This window comes from Oncorhynchus clarkii, chromosome 10 (genome assembly GCF_045791955.1).
Source record: "Oncorhynchus clarkii lewisi isolate Uvic-CL-2024 chromosome 10, UVic_Ocla_1.0, whole genome shotgun sequence".
NCBI lineage: Eukaryota > Metazoa > Chordata > Actinopteri > Salmoniformes > Salmonidae > Oncorhynchus > Oncorhynchus clarkii.
The window spans coordinates 61,317,170-61,345,010 of record NC_092156.1 but is presented as its reverse complement, the minus strand read 5'-3'; the positions used below and the strand labels follow the sequence as shown (position 1 = coordinate 61,345,010).

At 42.1% G+C, this 27,841-nt stretch overlaps 3 protein-coding genes across 3 annotated transcripts in view; all 3 read right to left on the bottom strand.

Annotated features, from left to right (window-relative positions):
- Positions 1-27,841, bottom strand: part of LOC139418913 (uncharacterized) — a 74,366-nt gene that overhangs the window by 36,249 nt on the left and 10,276 nt on the right. The gene's annotated exons all lie outside the window — the stretch shown is intronic.
- On the bottom strand, positions 172-27,504 carry LOC139419781 (uncharacterized). Its single transcript, XM_071169768.1, has 10 exons — positions 27,033-27,504; positions 26,332-26,453; positions 25,956-26,132; positions 22,062-22,205; positions 21,389-21,500; positions 15,902-16,011; positions 5,233-5,919; positions 2,270-2,537; positions 1,773-1,903; positions 172-1,573 (listed from the first exon to the last, which is right to left on the bottom strand). Exons 1-10 carry the CDS (start codon positions 27,280-27,282, stop codon positions 398-400), a joined length of 3,177 nt encoding a protein of 1,058 aa, XP_071025869.1. The 5' UTR covers positions 27,283-27,504; the 3' UTR covers positions 172-397.
- LOC139418918 (gastrula zinc finger protein XlCGF17.1-like) lies at positions 24,690-25,906 on the bottom strand. The gene has a single exon (XM_071168703.1). The coding sequence runs from the start codon at positions 25,713-25,715 to the stop codon at positions 24,861-24,863; it is 855 nt and encodes a 284-aa protein (XP_071024804.1). The 5' UTR covers positions 25,716-25,906; the 3' UTR covers positions 24,690-24,860.

Sequence of the window (27,841 nt, the reverse complement as noted above, 5' to 3'; positions counted from 1 at the left end):
CTTAAATGTTGCCCATTCATCCTCTGAATGGCCCACATACACAATCCATGTCTCAATTGTCCCAAGGTTTAAAAATCCTTGTTTAACCCGTCTCCTCCCCTTCATCTACACTGATTGAAGTGGATTTAATAAGTGACATCAATAAGGGATCAAAGTCTTCAGCTAGTCAGTCTATGTCACGGAAAGAGCAGAGGTTCTTAATGTTTTGTATACTCAGTGTATATCACACTGGATGCAATATTCTACCCAGGAATATTGAACACTGAAATCGGTTACTCTCGTTGTTCCAAATGCATCTGTGGGTCTTTTCTGTTGACAACAATTACAATTAATCTGTATTTAATGCAGGGTTTGATCTAAAGTCAGATGGTATCAGGTGGAATGGTGACTTTCTATGTTATAGAGTAGAATGGTTTTTCTCCTGGTGTATCCTAAGGTAGCTTCTCTCTGAGAACCTCTTCCTGCAGTGTGCACAGGCGAACGGCCTTTCTCCCGTGTGGACCTTCAGGTGCCTCTTCAGCTGGTGCTGGCGGGAGAACCTCTTCTCACACTGGGGGCAGCTGTATGGTTTCTCCCCTGTGTGGACCATCTGGTGCCTCTTCAGATCACCAGCCTGGGCAAAGCACATGTAACACTGGGTACAGCTGAAGGGTTTCTCCCCTGTGTGGACCCTCTTGTGGATCTCCACCTTCTGGGGGCAGCTGAAGCCTTTGTTACAGAACATGCAGAGGAACCGTTTCTCTTTACTATTGCTTGATGTTGCTCCCCCTCCCTGAGCCTGGGCTTTAACCCTGTCGATTGAGTTCAAAACCTGATCGAAAAGGACGTGGCCATGTGAATCAGGAGGCCCCATCGACGTAGATACTGGGTCGCGATCCCTGAGCGTGTGTAAAGGTGAGTGGGTGACAAAATGTTGATTTGTCTCTGAACCTCCCCTGTAATCTAAGAAATCTCTGCCCTGTGAGTGTCCGACTCCTAGGTGACTATCTGCATTCCATGTGGGAGGAGCGTGGCCCTCCACTTTCACCTCATCTACCACTATAACTTCCCCTTTCTTATCTAGGCACCCTTCAGAGTATACAGTACTACTGTACTGGTTCCAGTCCCCTCTAGACAGATCAGTCTGTGTCTCTAAACCCAAGGTCATGTTGTCAGGGTCCATCTCTGTAGCGTAAGAACAAGACAGATCAACCCCAGTGTCTAAAGCGTTACCATCACCATGGGAATGAACCGTCCTTTGGCTCTGATGAAATACCGGTAAGTAGTCTGAGCCGGGAACGGGAGCAGGAGGACAGTCCAGTGGCACCAGTCTCTCTGGGTCAGATCCTGGGTGTAAGAGCCTGTGTGTTACAGTTGAAGTCTCTGTGTCTGTTTCTGACTTCAGGGTGGCTTTCAGCGTTCCACTGACCTCTGTGATGCTGCGTCGGTTCCTGGGCGGCGCTGGGGCGATGGTGGGGTCCTTTGTGGCTACAGGATGAGCTCCAGTCTGGATGTCTCCTCTTTGCCGTGTTTCCACCTCTCCTTCAGTCTTCTCCAGCTTGACCCCAGGACCTGTAGCCTCTGCATCTGCAGACTGACCAAAATATAGGAGGTTATTACCGGTACATGAGTAGAATTGGATAACAATGTCGTAGGGAAGTCTCACAACACAAGCTCCCCTATGGCAGATAAATTAGGATGTAAGTGAATAGCTGAGTGGAGCCTTTCTGAACTAAACAGGCCACATTTGATTACAAAGTAACTAATTTTTTATGCAACACTATTACACTAACCTCTATCACGATAACGTGCTGGGTTGAGGTTCCACTATCCTCATCAATAGTGATCGGTTGGTCATCTCTCCATGTATGGTGTACCGCTGGCTTCACAAAGCTCCTGTGGCCTCCAGTTAGATTTCCTTCACCTGAGAGTGTGATTGGGGGAAAATAGGTCTTTAGCTACTGTCAATGCTCAACTGTATATTGTACACTATTTACAGTTTTAATACTGTCTAGAATTGGCATGGATGTAAGGTAACACTTCTCATTACTTATTGATGTACTATTTACAGGTCACTAGATTGTGCCATGCATCACATTGTTTTCACTAAGTGAACAGGAAATGCAGTAAAAAAAAAAGTTATTAGAATAAGATAACTAAGTAATCAGGGGAATTATTGCATACTATTCAAAAACTGACCAAGACCCAATTCTGGGTAACATCTGAACAACTGTGCAGAGGTGAACGGGGCGACAGGCACTGAGCTACATATTTGAATGGAAAAATGTACCTCTTGACATTCCTCTGTATCCGTCGAGGATCTTGACACTACTGGGACGACTGACGACGACGCGCTCTCGTGCCACCTTTAGTTCCAAAAGATGCAGTTTCCTCCGCAATGCCCCGTTTTCTTTCTGGCTTTGAGAAATTTCCAAACGAAACACTGCATATTCGTCTTCTACGAGTTTACAGATATCTGCCACGGCTGCATTCGCTAGCACCTCCAATATCGAGGCAATTTGAGTGTGAAAAACCATACAGTTATCCATTGTTAGCACCTAGCTAGCTAGGGTTACCTAGATAACATCTGTCAACCAAGTCCTGTCTCCAACGCGAATTAAACAATACCCGGGGTACGTATGCGATGCTGTGCAGTTAAACGTCATATTTTGAGTCCTATGGTGTTAAGAAAAGGTCTAAATAAAAACGCTAACGTGGAAATTGTTGTTGGCCACTGTTCATTTCCGTTTAAACTATGATGCCAACCAATAACACTCTCTCTCTTCAGTGTAAAGGGTGTGGCTAAATGAAAAGTTTGTGCGCGCTGCTCTTTGAAATACGGTACTGTTTATGTAAACTACCAGTGTTTCCCAAACCTGGTCCTCGAGTACCCCAACAGTACACATTTTTATTGTAGCCCCGGACAAACACACCTCATTCAATTTATTGAGGGTTTGATGATTAGTTGACAAGTTGAATCAGCTGTGCTTGTCCAGAGGTACTCGAGAAACAGGGTTGGGAAACACTGCAACAGTAGGAGATACATAACATTAACTCACATAACAGATATAGATGAATGTTTATAGAGGAGCACAAACAAATATCTGATTAGCGGTAACTCCCTACTTACTACCCAGTGACTTGGGAAAGGGCCACAGTAGGGGTTGTTGACAGTTACTGTAGGTCCAACAGAGGAAAGTGCAATTTTTTATGATAAAACAAGCAGTCTTTTTTTTTGTTGTTGACGTTCCTAAACAGACTTCCCAGTCACTGACACCAGTCATTCAATGGGCATCACACGTAATGAGTCCAAATTTTTCACAGAAACTGGACAAAAATAACTTCCAATATATACAGAAAAAGGGAGAACGTCTTGACAGTTTCGCTGCTCTCAAAAGTGATATTTCATAAAACATGATATGCCGCTGGCGAAATCGATACCATAGCCAACATGAGTTACCACTGCTGGGCGATTTTGGAAGTTTGGCGCACATTTTTATATTTTTGTTCTTTATAATTCATCCACTTGACAGGTGTGGCATATCAAGAAGCGGAGTAGTATTTCTTCCTTCTACGAACTGTCACTCAGTAAAAATCTTAGACATTTTTGCATGTTGTGTTTATATTTTTGAGATATACTGAACAAAAATATAAACGCAACATGCAACAATTTCAAATATTCGACTGAGTTACAGTTTATATTAAATAGATTCATTAGGCCCTAATCTATGGATTTCACATGACTGAGAATACAGACATGCATCTGTTGGTTACAGATACCTTAAAAAAATGTAATGTATTCTCATTCTTTGAAAAAGCCTTCTAAACCTCTTAATAGCACAACACTTATCCAAGTCCGATGTGTGACAAAATGGGACGAGACAAACTAAGGCAACTCCAAATTGTGCATTTTTAAAGCGTAATGAGATTATATAAACAGCCATTTCTGCACCGGAAACCAGGATCAGTATCAGGTCTTTGCGCTTGTTGTGACATATTGGTGAATGCCGAATCCTTAAAGACACATTTATTTAAACACTTCGTTGGGCCTTATGAAAAGCCTACATTATTTAATAATTTACCTAGGCATTTTTGGCAATAGGATAAGCTTTCAAATGATGCCCACCTGACCCAGATTGCGATCTATAATGAACTGTTTTTGGATTGCGTAAACAGTGATGTGGTAGTGGGGATTTAGGGCTGTGTTCCAAGCTTCAGTTACTCAATGGCAAAGCAACAAAAAAAAAAAACATTTAATAATTGAAAGCCCTTTCCTTTAGTCATAAGGTTTCATTATACATATGCTGCAGAAAGTACTGTAAATGTAAAATGCACATAAAATCCAGTGTAATGTTTGGATTCAGTCAGGTAAACCGTGGTGTCCTCATCTTCGGTCTGCATTTCCCCATAATCTCCAGTGTTCCCTTTCAATTACTACCATGGTTATGCATATGCGTCTCATATATCTTCTGCTAGAAATAGTTCCATTTATCGCCAAACATTTACATGCGCACTAATATCCCGTTATTTTTCGAAGATACTCAAGTATTCTGTTTTTGAGTTGAGGCATATAAATATCACGTCCCGTTTACAATATCCCGGATAAACTCGTATCCCGATTATGAGAAATCCGGCTATGGTTTATGTTGATTTTAGACGGGATACAGTGGCATGTAAAATCGTATGCTGTTTATAATGTTTGTTTTTTTCGCGGTCTGCCAGGCTGAGTTTCACATAGTAGGCTGTCATGGGTGTTGTGTGATGTTTTCACCTGTTTGTCTACAGTTAGATACATGAAGCTTCTCTTGCCATGACTTGTTGCCTTAGAAGACTAAATAAAACTATACTCACCAGAATAATGGCATAATCAAATGAATGCATCACTGTTAGCCTAGGCTAATATAGTTGACACCTGTAAAGTTGTCTTTTCGACTTCAGCTTCGCTCGCAGAAGCAAGGAGGTTTAGGGACCCGTGGAGAAAACTAAATTCCAAAATAGTGGAAAGATTGTGCCTGTGCAAAATGTCATCAGTAAAGCGGTTTTGTTTTGAGCCCCACATTTTTTGCTAAAACTAAACAGGGTTGAATGTTATTTTGGCATTAATACATGTCACATATCAGTTCATTTTTTATTTATGCGCCATGATTGGCTCGTGTTCTGTCACTCATGGACACTACGTCACGGGCAAATCTTAGGGTAGAGCTCGAAAATTCAATCCCCTTGGGTGCTGCCATAGAGTTACATTAGAAGTGCCCAGTTACATGACAATGCAGGAGCCACCACCCTCAGGTGGTTAGTCTTCGAGCTCCCTCCTTGACCTCTAGCCATTGTTTGGGTGTTGTTGGGATTGTGTGCTGTGTTATAGGATAGGTACTTCTTGTGGTGAACGTCCATCCTGACCCTGTCTGTATTGGTGGGGTAACCATGAGGTAACTGAGGAAGGCTAGACCCAGATCCAGACCTTCTATGAACCCAGTCACCAGGCATTAGACGAGACTCTGAAGACAGACTTCCTGAAAGACTACCACAAGGAGCATCTCCCACCACGCTCTGAGAAGGCTGAAGCCCAGGGTGACCGGATCTTTTCATCATGGATACTGTGGTGTTTGTATCATAGGAACAGGAGGGTCTATCTTTATCAGGCCCTGCTCCATCCCTGCACTGAGACTGTGAAGAGAAGGGTTGCAGACTGGAGTCTCTGCCTCTCTGATGACCACCAGGACTGGGGTTGTTCAGTCCACCTGTCCACTGGTTGTGTTCTGTGTGGTGGTGGAGTCTCTCTCCCTCACGGTTAGGTCCTAGTTGCGACTCGGGAAGGAAGAGCAACGGCTCCTGATCCAGGGTTCTGATCCGTGGCCAGGGTTTGTGACCAGCCGCTGCAGAGGTCCAGCCTCTCCCGTCAGCAACATCAGACATCAGCTGGTCTTCATGGAATGCAGACTGTGAAGACAAATTGAACAGAAAAGCATAAAGGTTTATATAAGAAACTATTTGCTGTACACACAAACATGACATGATATTATAAAATGTTAACCACAGTCAAGCCCATCTGTAACACTGTGATTCAAGTACCTAACAATATGGAGTCATTGGAGTTTAAAAAAGTATATATTTATTTTAAATGTCCACGTTTTGATTCAAGAATTAAGTATAATGTTTTGGTTCGATTGAGATAAGGGAAACTCAGTCCCTGCAATGATACAAAAATAACCAAGTCAGTCAGTACAGAGTCAATTTTGTATTTAACTTCAACAAAATGGTCATACACTCAAATAATGTTACAGCACTTTTATTACACAAAACGATACGTGAAGTAGAATAACTTTTCTCACTATGGCAACACTTCTGTAAATCTGATACCTTCGCTTTGATAAAGTTAATTTTAGAATACCTTGGAAAAGGTTCAACATGACATTACCCACAGCTTCACTACTTTATGTAAAGTAAACATGAATTAAAGAGCCAATGCAGCCGTTTTTATCTCCGTATCTAATAATTTCTGAGTAACAATTAAGCACCTTACTGTGACTTTTTTCAATTTAAATGGTAAAAAAAAACAGCAAAGAGCAATTTCTCAAGGAAGAATTTAGCTGGGACTGTCTGGGAATGGTCTGAGTGGGGAGGGGAAAACAAACAAATTGTTATTGGCAGAGAGGTTTGGAACCATCTTATTGGTCTATTAACTAGTTTGCCACCAGGCAGGGACAAAACTCTACCCCATCAAAACAGGCAGAAATTTCAGGTGGGCTTTTCAAACAGCTCTTACACTAAAAGGGTATTATAATTTTTAAAATTTCACAGTATTATTCTAACATCAATGAGAAAATACATCTAAATCTCTCATGTTTTTGATTGCACTGAGCCTTTAAGGCAGGATCATTTCCCCATTATAAAATATAAACCTATAAGGACACAGATTGTCACCTATCATCAGTGAAGCATTTTTACAGACATCACACCAACCATCACCATACCTTCTACTCTGCCTCATGATACTAATTATTTCCTCAGTTCACCTCATCCAGTTCCCCATTACATCTAAAACAACGGAATTAACTACAAACAAACAAGTACTACATTACATGTCACTATACTCTATACGTGGGCCGTGTGAATTTTCTTGTGGTGTATCCTGAGTAGGGTTGCAAAGGGTCTGGAAACTTTCCGGTAAATTTCTTGACATTTTCCATGGATAGCTAAGCCCTGGAATTTGGGAAATGTTGCTTAAATTCATCAAATAAGTTAGCTTATAACAGTGAACCTTTTGTTGTGGGATACACAAGGTAATTCTAGGTCTTGTGGCATATTTTGGTTAAACAATCCCCAATTCAATGGAATTGCAACCCTCTGCATGCCCAGTGCATTCTTCCATCACATGTACAGCTGATTCTCAAGATCTTGCACACTAATGAGACACTATTGAGTCCACTCTACTACACTGTCTGAGCCAAGGACTACATGCTTTCTGGTAAGTTTCGAATTCAATACTGGGTGGAGTGAAATATATTTTATATGACATACATGACTTTTTGTTAACTAGTAAATAGTAGCCTACAGCAAAGTGTGTTTAAATCCTTTCTAACTTGTTAACAATTTCTGTTAGTTATTTCTTGCCTGTTGTTTTAGCTTGCTTGAGCCTGCTAACTGAGGAGTGTTAATTCACCTCTTTCCATACATTTCATTTCAAAACATTTATCTTACAAAGGAGTTGTTTAATCTAACTGCTTAACTATTTATCTGTACTGTATACGTAATTGTATTTGGGGTTTTCACTCATTTTCTCTAATCTTTACAGGAAAATGCCACAGGCTCTATCTGATGTGTGTAGACATTGCACTGCAACTAATGTAGAAAATACTAAGCCAAATTATGTGAAGAATGCAACAAAGATGCACAATCATCTAGCCAAGTGCATAAAGTAGCCAAGTGCATAAAGTTCCCTCAGCGCTCACAACAAGCAACCTCTGACAAAAGTCCTTCTCCTTCTATTCAAGGTGAAAATTATGAATCATACACCTTATCGATAGCAACAGCTCCTGGTCCTCCTGGAATCAGAAGGTTTTTTTTATTCAATGGAGGAACATAGTCAGAGAAATGCTGATGAATGTCTTGCTCGAGCAGTGTATGCAAATGGTTCACCTCTGATACATTTCTGAATGTTCTTTGCCCAGCATACACCCCTCCAACCAGACAGGCTTTATCTACTCATTTGCGGGATGCAAATGAATTCAACAGAGTTGAAGTGAAGGTCAAGCAAATTATAGAGAAAGCAGACTGTATTGCAATCATCTCTGATGGGTGGTCGAATGTTCGTGGGCAAGGAATAATTAACTACATCTCCACCCCTCAACCAGTATTCTACAAGGGAAAACAGACACACTGGTCTCTACATTGCAGATGAGCTGAAGGCAGTCATCAATGACCTTGGACCACTGAAGCTATTTGCACTGGTGACAGACAATGCTGCGAACATGAAGGCTGCTTGGTCTAAAGTGAAGGAGGCCTACCCTCACTCCTACCCTCACATTCACACCCATTGACTGTGCTGCTCATGCATTGAATCTGCTCCTCAAGGACATCATGGCACTGAAAACAATGGATACACTCTACAAGAGAGCCAAGGAAATGGTTAGGTATGTGAAGGGTCATCAAGTTATAGCAACAATCTAAAGCAAAGTGAGAAGAATAAGAGCACCACATGAAGCTGCCCAGCAACACCCATTGGGGTGGTGTTGTCATCATGTTTGACAGTCTCCTGGAGGGGAAGGAATCTCTTCAAGAAATGGCCATATCACAGTCTGCCGATATGGACAGCCCCATCAAGAGGATCCTCCTGGATTATGTATTTTGGGAGAGAGTGGTAAGCAGCCTGAAACTCCTGAAACCTATAGCAGTAGCCATTGCAAGGATTGAGGGAGACAATGCCATCCTGTCTGATGTTCAGACTCTGCTTGCAGATGTAAGAGAACAAATCCGTACTGCCCTGCCTACTTCACTGTTGCTCCAAACAGAAGAAACTGCAGTTCTGAAATACGTCAAAAAGCGTGAAGACTTCTGCCTGAAACCCATACACGCCGCAGCGTACATGTTCGACCCCAAGTATGCTGGCAAGAGCATTCTGTCAGGTGCAGAGATCAACAAGCCCTATGGTGTCATCCCTACTGTGTCTCGCCACCTTGGCCTGGATGATGGAGATGCAATATGGCAGTCGTGCCAACATTTCTCATCAGCCACCTGGTGGAAGGGACTGTGGATCTGAAGCTCTTTCCTCTGTTGCCTACATCATCCTCCAAATACCATCAACATCAGCCACCTCAGAGCGCAACTTGTCCTTGTTTGGGAATACACACATCAAAGCACGCAACAGGCAGACCAAAACAAGGGTTGAAAAATTGGTGGCCATCCGGGCAAATTTTTGGCTTTTTGAGCCTGATAACGAGCCATCCTCAACAAGGTTGGAAAGTGACAGTGAAGATGAGGCCTCAGAGTATAATGTTCAAGAGGTGGACATTGAGGAGGTCCAGGGAGAAGACATGGAAGCCTGAGAGGAAGACAACCAAAGCTTTAGTTTCTAGTCTGTCATTTTACAGATGTATGTTGAAAACGTTTTTGGGCGATACGATGGATCATTGGGGATCATACAATATTCCCTTTCTTTTGTTGTTCAGTGAAATCATCCTATGTGAAGTCAACTCAATTGAAGTTCAATTCGTAACTAAATCATTTTTATTTATATTGGAAGGATTTAATAATTTGCAATTATGCCTACTTAATATAAGGTAAAAGGTTTATGTATTTGTCTATTTATGTATATTTCTCCCATGTGGACTCTCTGGTGCCTCTTCAGGTTGAATGAGTCAGAGAAACTGGCCCCGCACAGGTGGCAGCTGAACAGTTCTCCCCAGTGGGTATTCTTGTGGATCTCCATCTGTTTGGGGAAACTGAAGGCTTTCCCACAGAATGAACACGGGAAGCACTTCTCTTTGGCGCTGCCACCTTTACTGATTCCATCTTTACTACTGTCATTTGTCAATGGGCTTGTGTAGCCATTTAGTGTTGAGGCACTGGCATTGTCTGAGGTCTGGATTAACATTAAGAGAGTGTGAGGAGGACGAAGGCAGGGGAGTGTGTGTTGTTGCAGGGTCCATGTTCCAGTTGATTGATCCTATAGAAGGCAGGCTGAAGGAAACACCTGTTAACCTGAGGCGCCATCAGTCTCTCAATCACAACTATAGGAGCAGGACGGATCATCGCTAGCTGAGTCTGACGCTGTTCTCTCCAGCTGCATACGGACACCTCCCCATCCCTGCGGACCAAATCTACGCCTCCCTCTGGTCCACCACATGAAAAAGTACTATAGTATGATATAAATACTATAGTATTCACTATAGTATTTTGCAAACTTTACTGTAGTATTTCCATATATGAAGGGCACTTTTTGGCATTTCCCGTATGATTGATGAGGATCTCCATATTGCAAATGTACGGTTCCTTATTAGACGTCCGCGAGTGTTATTAAAATAGGCTGGCCGTCTCGGGTTGTGCCCCAGGGCCAAATCTTCCGGAAATTCATCAAATTAAGTCTCTCTGACATTTGGTTTACGTTTGATAAATTTTTTAAATTTGTAATTTTTCCGCTGTTCTGGAAAATTCCACCAGATGGCGACTGGCTGCTTATTGCAAATGGACTAAACATCACGGAAAAGACTTCGAAGACAAAACTTGGTGAGCACGGGTTTGGCCAAATGGGCTTTAGCCCAGAAACAAGATGCCGTCGAGGCATTTTTGAGTTAAGGCCCATTTTCTGGGAGTAAAGGTCAAAAACGATAGAGCGCTAATTTGACCGCTTTGCGTCAAAGTATATGAACCTACAGTCTAAGAAAAAAAAAGAACCAGCCATTTATCTATCATAATTTATGAGAAATCGTACAATGTACAATTGGTGATGGTTAAAGAAATGTGTTTTTTTGCCCAAAAAGTTACAGATCCAGTTGTGGTGTGTTCAGACGAATCCGTTAAGGTGAGTTTCAGAGCTCTACGTGATTTTCTGAACTCACTCACACACAGTGTGAGGCTTACAGACACACAGAGCCTGCAATAGTTACCTGCGTTAGAACCATCAAATAACCGTCAGACCTAGAGCTCTGAAACTTTAAATACATGTTCCAGAGCTTTAGTCGATAGTTCACAGTGAGTTATGTGGCTCTGGAAGGTTCTCAGGCCGAGAAACAGCCTCGTAAATTTGCAATGACTTCAATTAATTTTGACCATCGCGAAAATGGTGATATTTAGAAAAGTCCCAGAGTCACAAGACTAGGTGCATTGAAACCGCCTCGGCTCAGAGACGGACCCTAACGTTTCTGTCCGGTTGCTCCTTCAGGGACCCTGTAGGAACGCCCGGAAAAAGTGAATTTTCAGCACTAATTAAGGTCGTTGCTCGGGCTCCAAATGACCTATCGAGCCAAAACTTGTGATTCGGGGTCGCCTCAGCTAGGCCTAAACATAATGTCGAAACAGGACCCGAAGCTAGAACGTAACTACGTGATTTAAGTTTTTATTATGGTTTAAACACTGTGAATGTTGGGCCTGCTCTGAAATATGTGATAGTTGGCTTCTAAACGAGTTGGACAAAGTGGGTTTGGTGTCAGTTTGTATCAGTTTGGTGTCAGAGTGATATCTTATTGACTGATGCACGCTGACTTTTGTACATTTGCAATAAGTTTAAACAGTGATGAACCATCACCAAATTGACATGCTGAAATCAACACCAACGAGCGATGGAGAGGAAACATTATCACTGCCTGGTCATCCCGAGTTCAACGGGCCAGTCAATTGGGTATTTCTGCAGTATATTTGAGCAAGTCAAACTCGTGATGGTAAATGCCCATTGAAAGACATTGCAAATGGACAGTACATTTGCAATGTTTTTAATCTTTTGTGACTAGGGGGCAGTATGCCAATGACTGCTTATATGGCTGTGAATGGGCTACGAATGAGCTTACGCTTTCTACGTATTCCCCAAGGTGTCTACAGCATTGTGACGTATTTTTACGCATTTATGTTGAAGAATAGCCGTAAGGGACCACATTGAGCAAGTGGTCACATGATGGCTCCCGCATAAAATCTTGCGTAAAGTACAGAGGTAGCCATTATTCCAATCGCTTCAAATGAGAAACCAATTGTCCCGGTGTATATATTATCAAATAGATGTGTGAAAAACACCTTGAGGATTGATTCTAAACAACGTTTGCCATGTTTCTGTCGATATTATGGAGCTAATTTTGAAAAAAGTTTGGCGTTGTAGAGACCGCATTTTCCGGTCGATTTCTCAGCCAAACGTGAAGAACAAACGGAGCTATTTCGCCTACAAAAATAATATTTGGGGAAAAAAGGAACATTTGCTATCTAACTGGGAGTCTCGTGAGTGAAAACATCCGAAGTTCTTAAAAGGTAAATTATTTAATTTGATTTTCTTATTTTCATGAAAATGTTGCCTGCTGCTAGCAGGGCATAATGCTATGCTAGGCTATGATAAACTTACGTTGGCAAATGGACAAAAGCATATTTTGAAAATCTGAGATGACAGTGATTAACAAAAGGCTAAGCTGTGTCTCAATATATTTCATTTGTGATTTTCATGAATAGGAAGATTTTCTAGGGATATTTATGTTCGCTGCGTTATGCTGATTAGTTTCAGGCGATGATTACGCTCCCGGATCCGGGATGGGTAGTATGAGTTAATTCCCATCACCAAAAGGACATGCTGAAATCAACACCAACGAGCAATGGAGAGGAACCACCATCACTGCCCTGCCATCCCGAGTTCAACGGGCCAGTCAATTGGGCATTTCTGCAGTATATTAGAGCATGTCAAATTCGTGATGTAAATGCCCATTGTAAGATATAGCAAATGGACAGCTGTACGCCTGGTTACCTGAACGGGTTACCAGTAGCACATTTTTAAAATGTTTTTTAATGCCTTTAGGGGAGTGCAAGGGGTCAAGGGCCGGGTAGGGAGCACCCCCCACCCGTGCCCAACCAATAGAGGGCGCCCCTGATCAATTTGGACGTTTTTCCAAAACTCTTTTAAAAAACGAGTCCCACTTCTCTCTCTCATTGCACCAAATTCTTACTTCATATGACTTCCAATGATCAAACATGACAAATAGACCTACGTTGATTCAGGGCTTAACATATATCATTTGGTCAGTATAAATGCCATTTGGACATGGTTCACTGACTTTTGGGTTCGGAAACCGACTTCCTATGATCAAAGATGGCAAATGTACATAACATCCTGATTTGGTACTTTCAATACTTATGTATGGCAGTTGGACATTTCTTATGCCATTTGGACATGGTTTACTGACTTTTGACTTCCTATGATTATATAATGCAAATGGACAAAACATAGGCGTTATGGACAAACTCAATAAAATAAGACAAAGGTATGTTCACACGGTTATTATATATGTATAATTGACAAAAGAATTGAACATTTTTCGGAAAAAAGGTCCAGAAAGGATTTTTTTTTTTAGAGGTGGTTGTACTTTAGATTTTTTGCTTACATTTTCAAAATTTGACCTATGGGTCTTGACTTTGTGTCCATTTTCAATTTGAAAATCTACGGCGGAGCGCACTCGCCATCTTTGGGATTTTTGTTGTATGACACTTGGCATTTGCCATATGCCATACGGTTAGGATGATCTGCCGTCCATTTCAGTGGTATTTGCGATTGTGTATATGTTTCGTCCAATACCAATATGTTGCCATTCATTTTTGTCCATTTCATGGGGGTTTTCCCTTACTATAGTAAAATAACTGTAGTATATACTATAGCAATGAATGTAGTGCTTTTGCAGACTGTAGTATTTACACTAGTGTTTTTGTAGGCTGTAGTATTTACGGAAGTGTTTTTGCTGATATTACTGTAGCATTTACTATAGTGTTTTTGTTTTATTATCTTTGACATAAAGGTTTAGGTAGGTAGAACTGGGGTGTGAACGGATAGTTAAGCGCTTCTGCTCTTTTCGATAACCTTTAGGGAACACAGTGCCTTCGGAATGTAGTCATATCCCTCAACTTTTTTAGGTTACAGCCCTTTTCTGACATTTATTAAATAGTTTTTTTTCCCCTCGTCAATCTACGCAACAATTCCCCATAATAACAAAGCAAAAAATGTTTTTTTTACATTCTCTAGTTTTTTTTTGCATATGCTTAGCTCTATTCTGTTTCTTTTTATCCCAAAAACCTCCCTAGTCTTTGCGGATGACAAGTAAATCTATAACATGATGCAGCCACCACCATGCTTGAAAATATTTAGAGTGATACTCAGTAATGTGTTGTGTTACATTTGCATCAAACATAACACCTTGTATTGAGGACATAAAATTAATTTCTTTGCCACATTTTTTGCAGTTTTACTTTAGTGCCTTATTGCAAACAGGATGCATGTTTTGGGAATATTTTTTATTCTGTACAGGCTTCCTTCTTTTCACTCTGTCATTTAAGTTAGTATTGTGGAGTAACTACAATCTTGTTGATACATCCTTAGTTTTCTCCTAGCCATTAAAATCATTAACTGTTTTAAAGTCACCATTGGCCTAATGGTGAAATCCCTGAGCGGTTTCCTTCCTCTCTGGCAACTGAGTTAGGAAGGACGTCTGTATCTTTGTCGTGACTGGGTGTATTGATACACCATCCAAAGGGATATTCATTGTCTGCTTTTGTTACTTTTTACCCATCTACCAATAGGAGCCCTTCTTTGCAAGGCATTGGAAAACCTCCCTGGTCTTTGTGGATGGATTTGTGTTTGAAATCCACTGCTCGACTAAGGGACCTTACAGATAATTGTATGTGTGGAGTACAAATGAAGTAGTCATTCAAAAATCATGTTAAACACTATTATTGCACATAGAGTGAGTCCATGCAACTTATTATGTGACTTGTTAAGCAAATGTTTACTCCTGAACTTATTTAGACTTGCCATAACAAAGGGCTTGAATACATACTGATTTAAAACATTTCAGCTTTTAAATTAGATTTTTTTTGTGTGTGGGGGGGTACTTTTTACCCCTTTTCTCCCCAATTTTCATCATATCCAATTGATAGTTACAGTCTTGTCCCATCGCTGCAACTCCCGTGTGGAGTCTGGAGAGGCAAAAGTAGAGAGCCATGCGTCCCCGAAACACGACCCCGCCAAGCCGCACTGCTTCTTGACACACTGCTCGCTAATTCCAGAAGCCAGCTGCACCAATGTGTCGGAGGAAACACCGTACAGCTGGTGACCGAGGTGACTGTGAATGCACCCGGCCGCCACATGGAGGAGTCGCTTGAGCGCGATTGGACAAAGACATCCCGGCCGGCCAAACCCTCCCCTTACCCGGGATTGATCCTGGATCTGCAGTGCCTTAGACTGCTGCGCCACTCGGGAGGCCCTTTAATTTTGTATTAATTTCTAAACATTTTCTAAAAAAATAATTCCACTTTGACATTATGGGGTATTGTGGGTAGATCAGTGACTGAATCTAAATTTAATCAATTTTAAATTCAAGCTATAACAACAAAATATGGAAAAAGTCAAGGGGTGTGAATACTTTCTGAAGGCACTCTACTAGAATTACAAAACTGTAGTGTTTTTGCAGGCATTAGTGTTTATTGGGTGGGAAAACACTGTAGCACCTCACGATTGAGGATACAACAGTGTGTAGTATAGTATTTTACAGTATACTACAGTTTAATACAGACATCTATACTAAGTATTTTAGTATTCTATAGTAAACTGTAGTCTTTTTTCATTTGGGGCTCAGTCAGTCTGTTGACTAAATTCAGTTGTTGTTTTGTGTTCGACTGTCTGTTTCTGATTGTGGCTAACAGTGTTGTTCTCCAGCCCAGAGTTGAGGACTCTGTCCCATCCACTGACCTCCACTATCTCGCCCTGCTCAGTGATATGGTCCCCTGAGCCTTTGGCTGCGCCCGGCTGGGAATCCAAGATGGCCGCCCAGTCTCCCTTGTTAGGCTCAGGCCAATCAACTGCAGGAAGAGGTTACAAAATAGACATTTACAAACATGGCAGAGAACTCTAAATATGGCGTTTAAGTCAATTACCTGGTCAAGTACAACTCTGGTTCATCCTTGGGAGCAATTTTCAAAAGCCTGAAGGTACCATGTTAATCTGTAAAAACAATATTACGTAAGTATAAACACCATGCTCCAAAACCAGCGTAAAAAAGCCAGACTACGGTTTGCAACTGCACATGGGGACAAAGATCGTACTTTTTTGAGAAATGTCCTCTGGTCTGATGAAACAATAATAGAACTGTATGGCCATAATGACCATCGTTATGTTTAGAGGAAAAAGAGTAAGGCTTGCAAGCCGAAGAACACCATCCCAACCGTGAAGCATGGGTGTAGCAGCATCATGCTGTGGGGGTGCTGGGATGCAGGAGGGACTGGTGCAATTCACATCAAGAGGAAGGAAAATTATGCGGATATATTGAAGCAACATCTCAAGATAAAAACTTGGTCACAAATGGGTCTTCCAAATGGACAATGACCACAAGCATACTTCCAAAGTTATGGCAAAATGGCTTAAGGACAACAAAGTCAAGGTATTGGAGTGGCCATCCCAAAGCCCTGACCTCAATCCTATAGAAAAGTTGTGGGCAAAACTGAAAAAGCATGTGCGAGCAAGGAGGCCTACAAACCTGACTCAGTTACACCAGCTCTGTCAGGAGGAATGGGCCAAAATTCACCCAACTTATTGTGGGAAGCTTGTGGAAGGCTACCCAAAACGTTTGTCCCAAGTTAAACAATTTAAAGGCAATGCTACCAAATACTAATTGAGTGTATGTAAACTTCTGACCCACTGGGAATGTGATGAAAGAAATAAAAGCTGAAATGAATCACTCTCTCCACTACTATTCTGACATTTCAGATTCTAAAAATAAAGTGGTGATCCTAATTGACCTAAGACAGATAATTTTTACTAGGATTAAATGTCAGGAATTGTGAAAAACTGAGTTTAAATGTATTTGGCTAAGGTGTATGTAAACTTCCGACTTCAACTTTATGTGTGTTTTGTATGTAAACATAAGATGTATTGATTTTATTTTATGAATGAAGAAAACATAGCCAGGCGCATCACTATTTCCACTTAAGATCTATTACTGTATGTAGGCTATATGTAGAGAGGCGAGTGTAGAGAGTATAGAGATATTGTTATCCACGTAGGCACCAACGATGTTAGGATGAAACAGTCAGAGGTCACCAAGTGCAACATAGCTTCAGCGTGTAAATCAGCTTTAAAGATGTGTCGGCATCGAGTAATTGTCTCTGGCCCCCTCCCAGTTAGGGGGAGTGATGAGCTCTACAGCAGAGTCTCACAACTCAATCGCTGGTTGAAAACTGTTTTCTGCCCCTCCCAAAAGATAGAATTTGTAGATAATTGGCCCTCTTTCTGGGACTCACCCACAAACAGGACCAAGCCTGGCCTGCTGAGGAGTGACGGACTCCATCCTAGCTGGAGGGGTGCTCGTATCTTATCTACCAACATAGATAGGGCTCTAACTCCTCTAGCTCCACAATGAAATAGGGTGCAGGCCAGGCAGCAGGCTGTTAGCCAGCCTGGCTTAAGCCTGATTAATTTACTGTGTTAAATGAGGCCTCACCTCCTGGTTACATTAGTGACCATCTGAGGTGTTGCTAACATTTACCATAGCAAATTTCAATTTACAAAAAAAAAAAAATGAAATTTTTGTCTTTTGAGCTTCTAGTCATGAAATCTATGCAGCCTACCCAATCACTTTTTATAGCTACTGTTTAAAGGCCTCCTGGGCCATATACAGCATTCCTCATTGAGTTCCCTGAATTCCTATCGGACCTTGTAGTCATAGCAGATAATATTGTAATTTTTGGTGACTTTAATATTCACATGGAAAAGTCCAAAGACCCACTCCAAAAGGCTTTCGGAGCCATCATCGACTCAGTGGGTTTTCAACATGTCCAACATGTCTCTGGACCTACTCACTGTCACAGTCATACTCTGGACCTAGTTTTGTCCCATGGAATAAATGTTGTGGATCTGAATGTTTTTCCTCATAATCCTGGACTATCGGACCACCATTTTATTACGAATAATCTGCTCAGACCCCAACCAAGGAGCATCAAAAGTTGTGCTATAAATTCACAGACAACACAAAGATTCCTTGATGCCCTTCCAGACTCCCTCTGCCTACCCAAGAGGACAAAAATCAGTTAACCACCTTACTGAGGAACTCAATTTAACCTTGCGCAATACCCTAGATGCAGTTGCACCCCTAAAAACTAAAAACATTTGTCATAAGAAACTAGCTCCCTGGGGCGGCAGAGTAGCCTAGTGGTTAGAGCGTTGGACTAGTAACCGGAAGGTTGCAAGTTCAAATCCCCGAGCTGACAAGGTAAAAATCTGTCGTTCTGCCCCTGAACAGGCAGTTAACCCACTCCTAGGCCGTCATTGAAAATAAGAATTTGTTCTTAACTGACTTGCCTAGTTAAATAAAGGTAAAATAAATAAAATAAATACAGAAAATACTCTGAAGTAAGCTTCCAGAAAATTGGAACGGAAATGGCGCCACACCAAACTGGAAGTCTTCCGACTAGCTTGGAGTATCGAAGAGCTGCTCAATCATCCTATTTCTCCAACTTAATTGAGGAAAATAAGAACAATCCGAAATGTATTTTTGATACGGTCGCAAAGCTAACTAAAAAGCAGCATTCCCCAAGTGAGGATGGCTTTCACTTCAGCAGTAATAAATTCATGAACTTCTTTGAGGAAAAGATCATGATTATTAGAAAGCAAATTACGGACTCCTCTTTAAACCTGCGTATTCCTTCAAAGCTCAGTTGTTCTGAGTCTGCACAACTCTGCCAGGACCTAGGATCAAGAGAGACACTCAAGTGTTTTAGTACTATATCTCTTGACACAATGATGAAAATAATCATGGCCTCTAAACCTTCAAGCTGCATACTGGACTCTATTCCAAATAAACTACTGAAAGAGCTGCTTCCTGTGCTTGGCCCTCCTATGTTGAACATAATAAACGGCTCTCCATCCACCGGATGTGTACCAAACTCACTAAAAGTGGCAGTAATAAAGCCTATCTTGAAAAAGCCAAACCTTGACCCAGAAAATATAAAAAACGATCAGCCTATATCGATTTTTCCATTCCTCTCAACATTTTTAGAAAAAGCTGACCGAGGCTGTGCATCTGTCCTCGTGCTCCTAGACCTTAGTGCTGCTTTGGATACCATCGATCACCACATTATTTTGGAGAGATTGAAAACCCAAATTGGTCTAAACGGACAAGTTCTGGCCTGGTTTAGATCTTATCTGTCGGAAAGATATCAGTTTGTCTCTGTGAATGGTTTGTCCTCTGACAAATCAACTGTAAATTTCGGTGTTCCTCAAGGTTCCGTTTTAGGACCACTATTGTTTTCACTATATATTTTACCTCTTGGGGATGTCATTCGAAAACATAATGTTAACTTTCACTGCTATGCGGATGACACACAGCTGTACATTTCAATGAAACATTGTGAAGCCCCAAAATTGCCCTCGCTAGAAGCCTGTGATTCAGACATACGGAAGTGGATGGCTGTAAACTTTCTACTTTTAAACTCAGACAAAATAGAGATGCTTGTTCTAGGTCCCAAGAAACAAAGAGATCTTCCTGTTGAATCTGAGAATTACTCTTAATGGTTGTACAGTCGTCTCAAATAAAACTGTGAAGGACCTCTGCGTTACTTTGGACCCTGATCTCTCTTTTGACGAACATATCAAGACTGTTTCAAGGACAGCTTTTTTCCATCTACGTAACATTGCAAAAATCTGAAACTTTCTGTCCAAAAATGATGCAGAAAAATTAATCCATGCTTTTGTTACTTCTTGGTTAGACTACTGCAATGCTCTACTTTCCGGCTACCCGGATAAAGCACTAAATAAACTTCAGTTAGTGCTAAATACGGCTGCCAGAATCCTGACTAGAACCCCCAAAAAATGATCATATTCCTCCAGTGCTAGCCTCCCTACACTGGCTTCCTGTCAAGGCAAGGGCTGATTTCAAGGTTTTTACTGCTAACCTACAAAGCATTATGTGGGCTTGCTCCTACCTATCTATCTGATTTGGTCCTGCCGTACATACCTACACGTACGCTACGGTCACAAGACGCAGGCCTCCTAATTGTCCCTAGAATTTCTAAGCAAACAGCTGGAGGCAGGGCTTTCTCCTACAGAGCTCCATTTTTATGGTATGGTCTGCCTACCCATGTGAGAGACGCAGACTCGGTCTCAACCTTAGTCTTTATTGAAGACTCATCTCTTCAGTAAGTCCTATGATTGAGTGTAGTCTGGCCCAGGAGTGTGAAGGTAAACGGAAAGGCTCTGGAGCAACGAACCGCCCTTGCTCTCTCTGCCTGGCCGGTTCCCCTCTTTCCACTGGGATTCTCTGCCTCTAACCCTATTACAGGGGCTGAGTCACTGGCTTACTGGTGCTCTTTCATGCCGTCCCTAGGAGGGGTGCGTCACTTGAGTGGGTTGAGTCACTGATGTGATCTTCCTGTCTGGGTTGGCGGCCCCCCTTGGGTTGTGTCGTGGCGGGGATCTTTGTGGGCTATACTCGGCCTTGCCTCAGGATGGTAAGTTGGTGGTTGAAGATATCCCTCTAGTGGTGTGGGGGCTGTGCTTTGGCAAAGTGGGTGATGTTATATCCTTCCTGTTTGGCCCTGTCTGGGGGTATCATCGGATGGGGCCAAATTGTCTCCTGACCCCTCCTGTCTCAGCCTCCAGTATTTATGCTGCATTAGTTTATGTGTCGGGGGGCTAGGGTCAGTTTGTTATATCTGGAGTACTTCTCCTGTCTTCTCCGGTGTCCTGTGTGAATTTAAGTATGCTCTCTCTAATTCTCTCTTTCTCGGAGGACCTGAGCCGTAGGACCATGCCTCAGGACTACCTGGCATGATGACTCCTTGCTGTCCCCAGTCCACCTGGCCGTGCTGCTGCTCCAGGTTCAACTGTTCTGCCTGCGGCTATGGAATCCTGACCTGTTCACCGGACGTGCTACCTGTCCCAGACCTATTATTTGACCATGCTGGTCATTTATGAACATTTGAACATCTTGGCCATGTTCTGTTATAATCTCCACCCGGCACAGCTAGAAGAGGACTGGCCACCCCTCATAGCCTGGTTCCTCTCTAGGTTTCTTCCTAGGTTTTGGCCTTTCTAGGGAGTTTTTACTTGCCAACGTGCTTCAACACCTGCATTGCTTGCTGTTTGGGGTTTTAGGCTGAGTTTCTGTACAGCACTTTGAGATATCAGCTGATGTACAAAGGGCTATATAAGTAAATTTGATTTGGATATGCATTTCTCCCTTACCCTGCTCCCCCATCTTTAGTCCACTCAGCAGGTCAATGCTCTCTGGTTCATCTTCTATTGTCTCCACTTTGACTATCAGCAGATCAGGCTTCCCATCCTCCATGTCTACTGACTGTAAGAGATACAGAGTGAGAGGATGTTGGATCAAGAAATCTGATATGAGCACCCTGCTATAGAGCATCTTCTGATTGGGCAATGAGGGACTGCTATGAGTACAATGCAAACATGTAGGTTGATTTGATAATGTGACACTCTTTAAAGTGATGAATCAGATGAACTTGTGGATACTATTATTGTCTCTGTGTCCAGTATGCAGGCAGTTAAGTGGTCATTTGGCAAACCAAAGCTAACTAGCTTGCTAGCTGTGCCCGAAGACTTCCAGTGTTTGCCTTTAATTAAGCTAGTTAGCACTCGTTCACAAAATTACCTCTGATTTATCAAAACCTTAAAGGGAAGTTAAAGGCATGGTCCCACACTTAAAACAAAATGAATCAAGACCTGGGCCCTTATTCACAAATAGTAGGAGTGTTGATCTAGGATCTTTCCAAATAGTCTTATTCATTATGATCTGAAAGGCAAAACTGATCCTAGATCAGCACTCCTACTCTGAGAGGTTTTGTGGATACGAGTCCTGACCGAATACCATTCAGACAGTAGTTCATAGTGGACTCACCTCAGTGAGACTGTGTGTGGTCCTGTGCCTCTCAGTTGGTTCCTCTGTGGGTTCGGGAGGAGGTGTAGTCTGGTTGTCCTCCATGACCATGGTCCTCTCAGGGTTCCCCAGACCCTCCTCCTTCACCAGAAGCACTTCCTCCTCCTGGAAGAGACAGGTGATACAGATTACACAGACATACACTCCCTCAGATATGTACACACAGATAATAAACACACTTTCAACATGGAGTGTTTACCCATCCCCACTACATTTGAGTCCTATACTGTAGTTACAGAATGACTTTATTGTTGTTAAACTCATCATGGTGGACATAAATATGATGTTGTGGGTAAATATGATTCAGCTAAGATAAGTCAAAAGTCAGACAGACCTGACTAAACCATTTTGACGTGTACAGTAGAGGTTTGTTAGTGTGTGAGTACATAGTAATATTTAGTAAGTCTATAATGGTTATAAAGCACTGTTGGGTGTATGCAGAATAGGGTGAGATCAGATGTGATGTACACTAAAGAGTCTAACTTGTCTCCTCCATCTACACTGATTGAAGTGTATTTAACATGTGACGTAAATAAGGGATCATAGCTTTCACCTGGTCAAGTCTGATCCCTTATTGATGTCACTTGTTTCAATCAGTGTAGATGAAGGGGAGGAGACAGGTCTTAGGCAGCATTTTATGCTCTGAGACAACTGACACATAGATTGTGTTTATGTGCCATTCAGAAGGTGAATGGGCAAGACAAAAGATTGAAGTGCCTTTGAACGGGGTATGATAATAGGTGGCCAGTTTGTGTGAAGAACTGCAACGCTGCTCGATTTGTCACGCTCCAGTTTCCCGTATGAATAAAAAAAAAATTCAGGTACGTACACACAGAAACACTTTCAACATGGAGTGTTTACCCACCCCCCTACGTTTGAGTCCTGTACTGTAGTTACAGATTGACTTCATTGTTGTTAAACCCATCATGGTGGACATAAATATGTTGTGGGTAAAAATAAGTCAGCAATGATAAGTCAAACAAACTTGACTAAACTATTTTGACATGTACAGTAGGTGTTAGTGTAGGTATATTTAGTAAGTGTATATTGGTAGCCAATAGTTAAGTCACAATTGTCCATAAAAATGTATGAAAAAGAAACATTTACATTTGTCTTAATTTAAGGTTAGCATTCGGTTTAAAATCACATTTGAAGTGAAATTGTAGGTGGGGTTTAGCCATAATTCTGACTTTTGATTTAACCAATAATACACATTTCATCACCAGCTATGAAGCAGAATAGGGTGATATCAGATCTGATGTATATTAAAGAGTCTCAATGAAAGTCTTAGAATTAAAAGTCCCATTTTGTGTTTATTAAACAAACAAGTTAAATACACCATATGAAAACCACAAATACATGTCTCAACTAAAAATCTGCATGAACTTGATGAACTGCATTCATTTTCTCATTCAAAGAGTCTTGGGATAAAAATTAAGCAGTTGAATTTAAGTAATGAAATATGCATTTGTGAACATCATATAGCCTATACAGTACAAACACAATTTGAAACAGACTTCAGGCTTACAGTGCATTCAAAAAGTATTCAGACCCCTTTACTTTTTCCACTTTGTTACAGCCTTCTAAAATGAATGAAATAGTTTCTCATCAATCTACACACAATACCCTATAACAACAAAGCAAAAAACTAATTTTTAGAAATGTTTGCAAATTTATATTTAAAAAAACACAATCACATTTACATTAGTATTCAGACCCTTTACTCAGTACTTTGTTGAAGCACCTTTGGCAGCGACTACAGCCTCGAGTCTTCTTGGGTATGGCGATACAAGCCTGGCACACCTGTATTTGGGGAGTTTCTCCCATTCTTCTCTGCTGATCCTATCAAGCTCTGTCAGGTTGGATGGGGAGTGTTGCTGCACAGCTATTTTCAGGTCTCTCCAGAGATGTTAGATCAGATTCAAGTCCGGGCTCTGGCTGTTCCACTCCGATACATTCAGACTTGTCCCAAAGCCACTCCTGCGTTGTCTTGGCTGTGGGCTTAGGATCCTTGACCTGTTGAAAGCTGAACCTTCGCCTGAGTCTAAGCACTCTGTAGCAGGTTTTCATCAAGGATCTCTCTGTACTTGGCTCCGTTCATCTTTCCCACGATCCTGACTAGTCTCCCAGTTTCTGCCGCTGAAAAACTACCCCACACCACCAGGCTTCACCATAGGGGTGGTGCCAGGTTTCCTCCAGACGTGACGCTTGGTATTCAGGCCAGAGTTCAATCTTGGTTTCATCGGACCAGAGAATCTTGTTTCTCATGGTCTGAGAGTCCTTTAGGTGCCTTTTTGGCAAACTCCAAACGGGTTGTCATGTGCCTTTTTACTGAGGAGTGGCTTCGGTCTGGCCACTCAACCATAAAGGCCTGATTGGTGGAGAGCTCAATTTCGAGTCTCATTGCAAAGGGTCTGAATACTTTTGTAAATAAGGTTTCTGTTATTTATTTTTAATAAATTTGCTAAAAATTCTTAACCTGTCATTATGTGTTTGTGTGTAGATTGATTTGTTCTTATTTAATCAATTTTAGGAAAAGCTGTAAAGTAACAAAATGTAGAAAAAGTCAAGGGTCTGAATACTTTCCGAATGCACTGTATGCCTTTTATTTTACAATGTCTGGAAGCAATATATACTGAAATCTGTTTCCCTTGTTATTCCAAATGCATCTGTGGGTCTTTTTAGCTGACAACAATGAAAACTAATCTTTGTGTTTAATGCTTGGTTTGACATAAACGTCAGAAGCTGTTGAATGGAATGTCATTGAGTGGAATGTTTTTTTTGGTGGTGTATCCGGAGGTAGCTCCTCTCTGAGAAACTCTTCCTGCAGTGCGTACAGGCGAACAACCTCTCTCCCGTGTGGACCTTCAGGTGAATCTTCAGCTGGTGCTGGCGTGAGAACCTCTTCTCACACTGGGGGCAGCTGAAGGGTTTCTCCCCTGTGTGGACCCTCTCGTGCCTCTTCAGGTCACCAGCCTGAGCGAAGTGCATTTGACAATGCGTACAGCTGAAGGGTTTCACCCCTGTGTGTACCCTCTGGTGCCTCTTCAGGTTGCCAGCCACAGAAAAGCGCATATGACACTGGGTACAGCTGAAGGGTTTTACCCCTGTATGGACCCTCTGGTGGATCTCCACCTTCTGGAGGCAGCTGAAGCCTTTGTTACAGAACATGCAGAGGAACCGTCTCTCTTTAACATTGCCTGATGTGGCTCCCCCTCCCTGAGCCTGGGCTCTAGTCCGGTCATTTGAGTTCAACAGCTGATTGGAAAGGACATGGCTGTGTGATGTGGAAGGTCCTATCGACGTGGACCCTGGATTGCGATCCCTGAACGTGTGTAAAGGGGAGAGGGTGGCAACATTTACAGTTGTCTCTAAGCTTCCCCTATAATCTAAGAAATCTCTGCCATGTGAGTGTCCGTCTCCTAGGTGACTATCTGCATTCAATAGGGGAGAAGCGTAGCCCTCCACTTTTACAGTCACCTCATCTACCACTATGACCTCCCCTTTCTTATCTAGGCACCCTTCAGAGTATACACTACTAGTGTACTGGTTCCAGTCCCCTCTAGACAGATCAGTTTGTGTCTCTAAACCCAAGGATATGTTAACAGGGTCCATCTCTGTTGCGTAAGAACAACATGGAACATCCACGTCAGTGTCTAACGAGTCACCATCACCACGAGAATTAATCTGGCTCTGGTGAAATACCGGTAAATAGTCTGAGCCGGGAGCAGGAGGACAGCCCAGTCTCTCTGGGTCTGATCTGTGGTCAGATTCTTTGTGTAAGAACCTTTGTGTTACTGTTAATATCTCGGTGTCCATCTCTGACTTGAGGATGGGCTTCGGCGTTCCACTGACCTCTGTGATGCTGCGTTGGGTCCAGGCCTGGGGTGCGGCAGTGGTGGCGAGGTCCTCGGTGGCTACAAGGTGCTTTCCAGCCGCACCAGTCTGGATGTCTCTGCTGTGCCTTGGGTCCTCCTCTCCTTCAGACCTCTCCTGCTTGACCCCAAGACCTGCAGCCTCTGCATCTGCAGACTGACATAAAAAGAGGGGAGGTGATTACAGGTACATGAGTAGAATTGGATAACAATGTCATTGGGAAGTCTCCAAGCTCCCCTATGGCAGATAAATAAGGATGTACATGTAAGCAAGTGAATAGATGAGGGGTGCCTTTCTGAAATAAACTGACCACATTTGATGTACTGTAATTTTGATATAATACTATTACACTAACCTCTATCACGATAACGTGCTGGGTTGAGGTTCCACTCCCCTCATCAACAGTGATTGGTTGGTCATCGCTCCATGTATTGTGTCCCACTTGATTCATAAAGCTCCTGTGGCCTCCAGTGAGATCTGAGAGAGTGATTGGGGGGAAAAGAGGTGGTTAGTGTAGGTACTGTCAATGCTCAACTGTATATTGTACATTATTGACACTGTCTAGAATTGGCAAGGATGTAAATTAAGACTTCACATAACTTCTTGATATACTATTTATAGAATGATTTTGTTCCATGCATTATATCGTTTTCAATTAGTAAAAAATAGGAAACGCAGTAAATCAATAATCTGGTTAGAATATGATAGTGTCTATCTGCAAGTTACCTATGTAATCAGAATGATTGCCTACTATCCAAATAATGATCAAGACCGAATTCCGGTTAGCCAGCCATATGTGGTTAACACATTTTGGGGCTCCCGAGTGGCGCACAGGTCGAAGGCACTGCATCTCAGTGCATGAAGCGTCACTGCAGACACCCTGGTTAGAGCGGTGTCGTCTGGGTTTGGCGTCATTGTAAATAAGCATTTGTTCATAACTGACTTGCCTAGCTAAATAAAGGTTACAAATTTTTTTTTTTTAAACATCTAAAGTTACACATGCCCAGATGTGAACGAGGAGACCGGTCCACAGCCCCCGCCTTCTACAAAATGTACCTCTTGCCATTCCTCTGTATCGGTCGAGGATCTTGGGACGACTCGTGAGGACGCGGTCCCGTGCCACCTTAAGTTCCAGTAGCTGTAGTTTTCTCCTCAATGTCCTGTTTTCTTTCTGGCTTTGAGTTAGTTCCAAACGAAACACCGCATAGTCGTCGTCTACGAGTTTACAGACCTCTGCCACTGCTGCATTCACTAGCACCTCCATGATGGAGGCTATTTGAGTGTGAACAGCAATACAGTTAGCCATTGTTAGCAGCTAGCTAGTTAACGTCCGCGTTACCTAGATAACATCTATCAACCAAGTCCTGTCTCAAACGCGAATTAAACACTATATGGGGTAAGTGGGTGATGCCGTGGAGTTCAATGGGGCATATTGAGTTCCAGGGTGTTAATAAACGTCTAAATAACAACAAAAACCGCTAACGTGTACATTTTTCCTGTTCACTTCCGTTTACGCTTCTTCTTCAGTGGTCTTTAAATGTCGGTTGGCAACCAACTTTACAGATGCATCTCCGCCACCGACTGGAGTGTTGACCAGAGACAGGGAAGGTCTGAAGTTTAACCCCACCCAATTAAACCCTTCTCCCTAAGGAAACGGAATATATAATTTAATACAATATCACCTTAAGGTTATCTTAAATTCAATTAAACTTGACTCCTCAATACCATTATTCCTTAATACTAATAACAAACTGTCCATTTCCCTCTCATATCGCTGGCATTGAAATATAACGTGTTCTACTGTCTCCATCTCCCTCTGCCTGTGAACTAACTTCCCAGTTGGATGTTTCGACTAATTTCAAAGT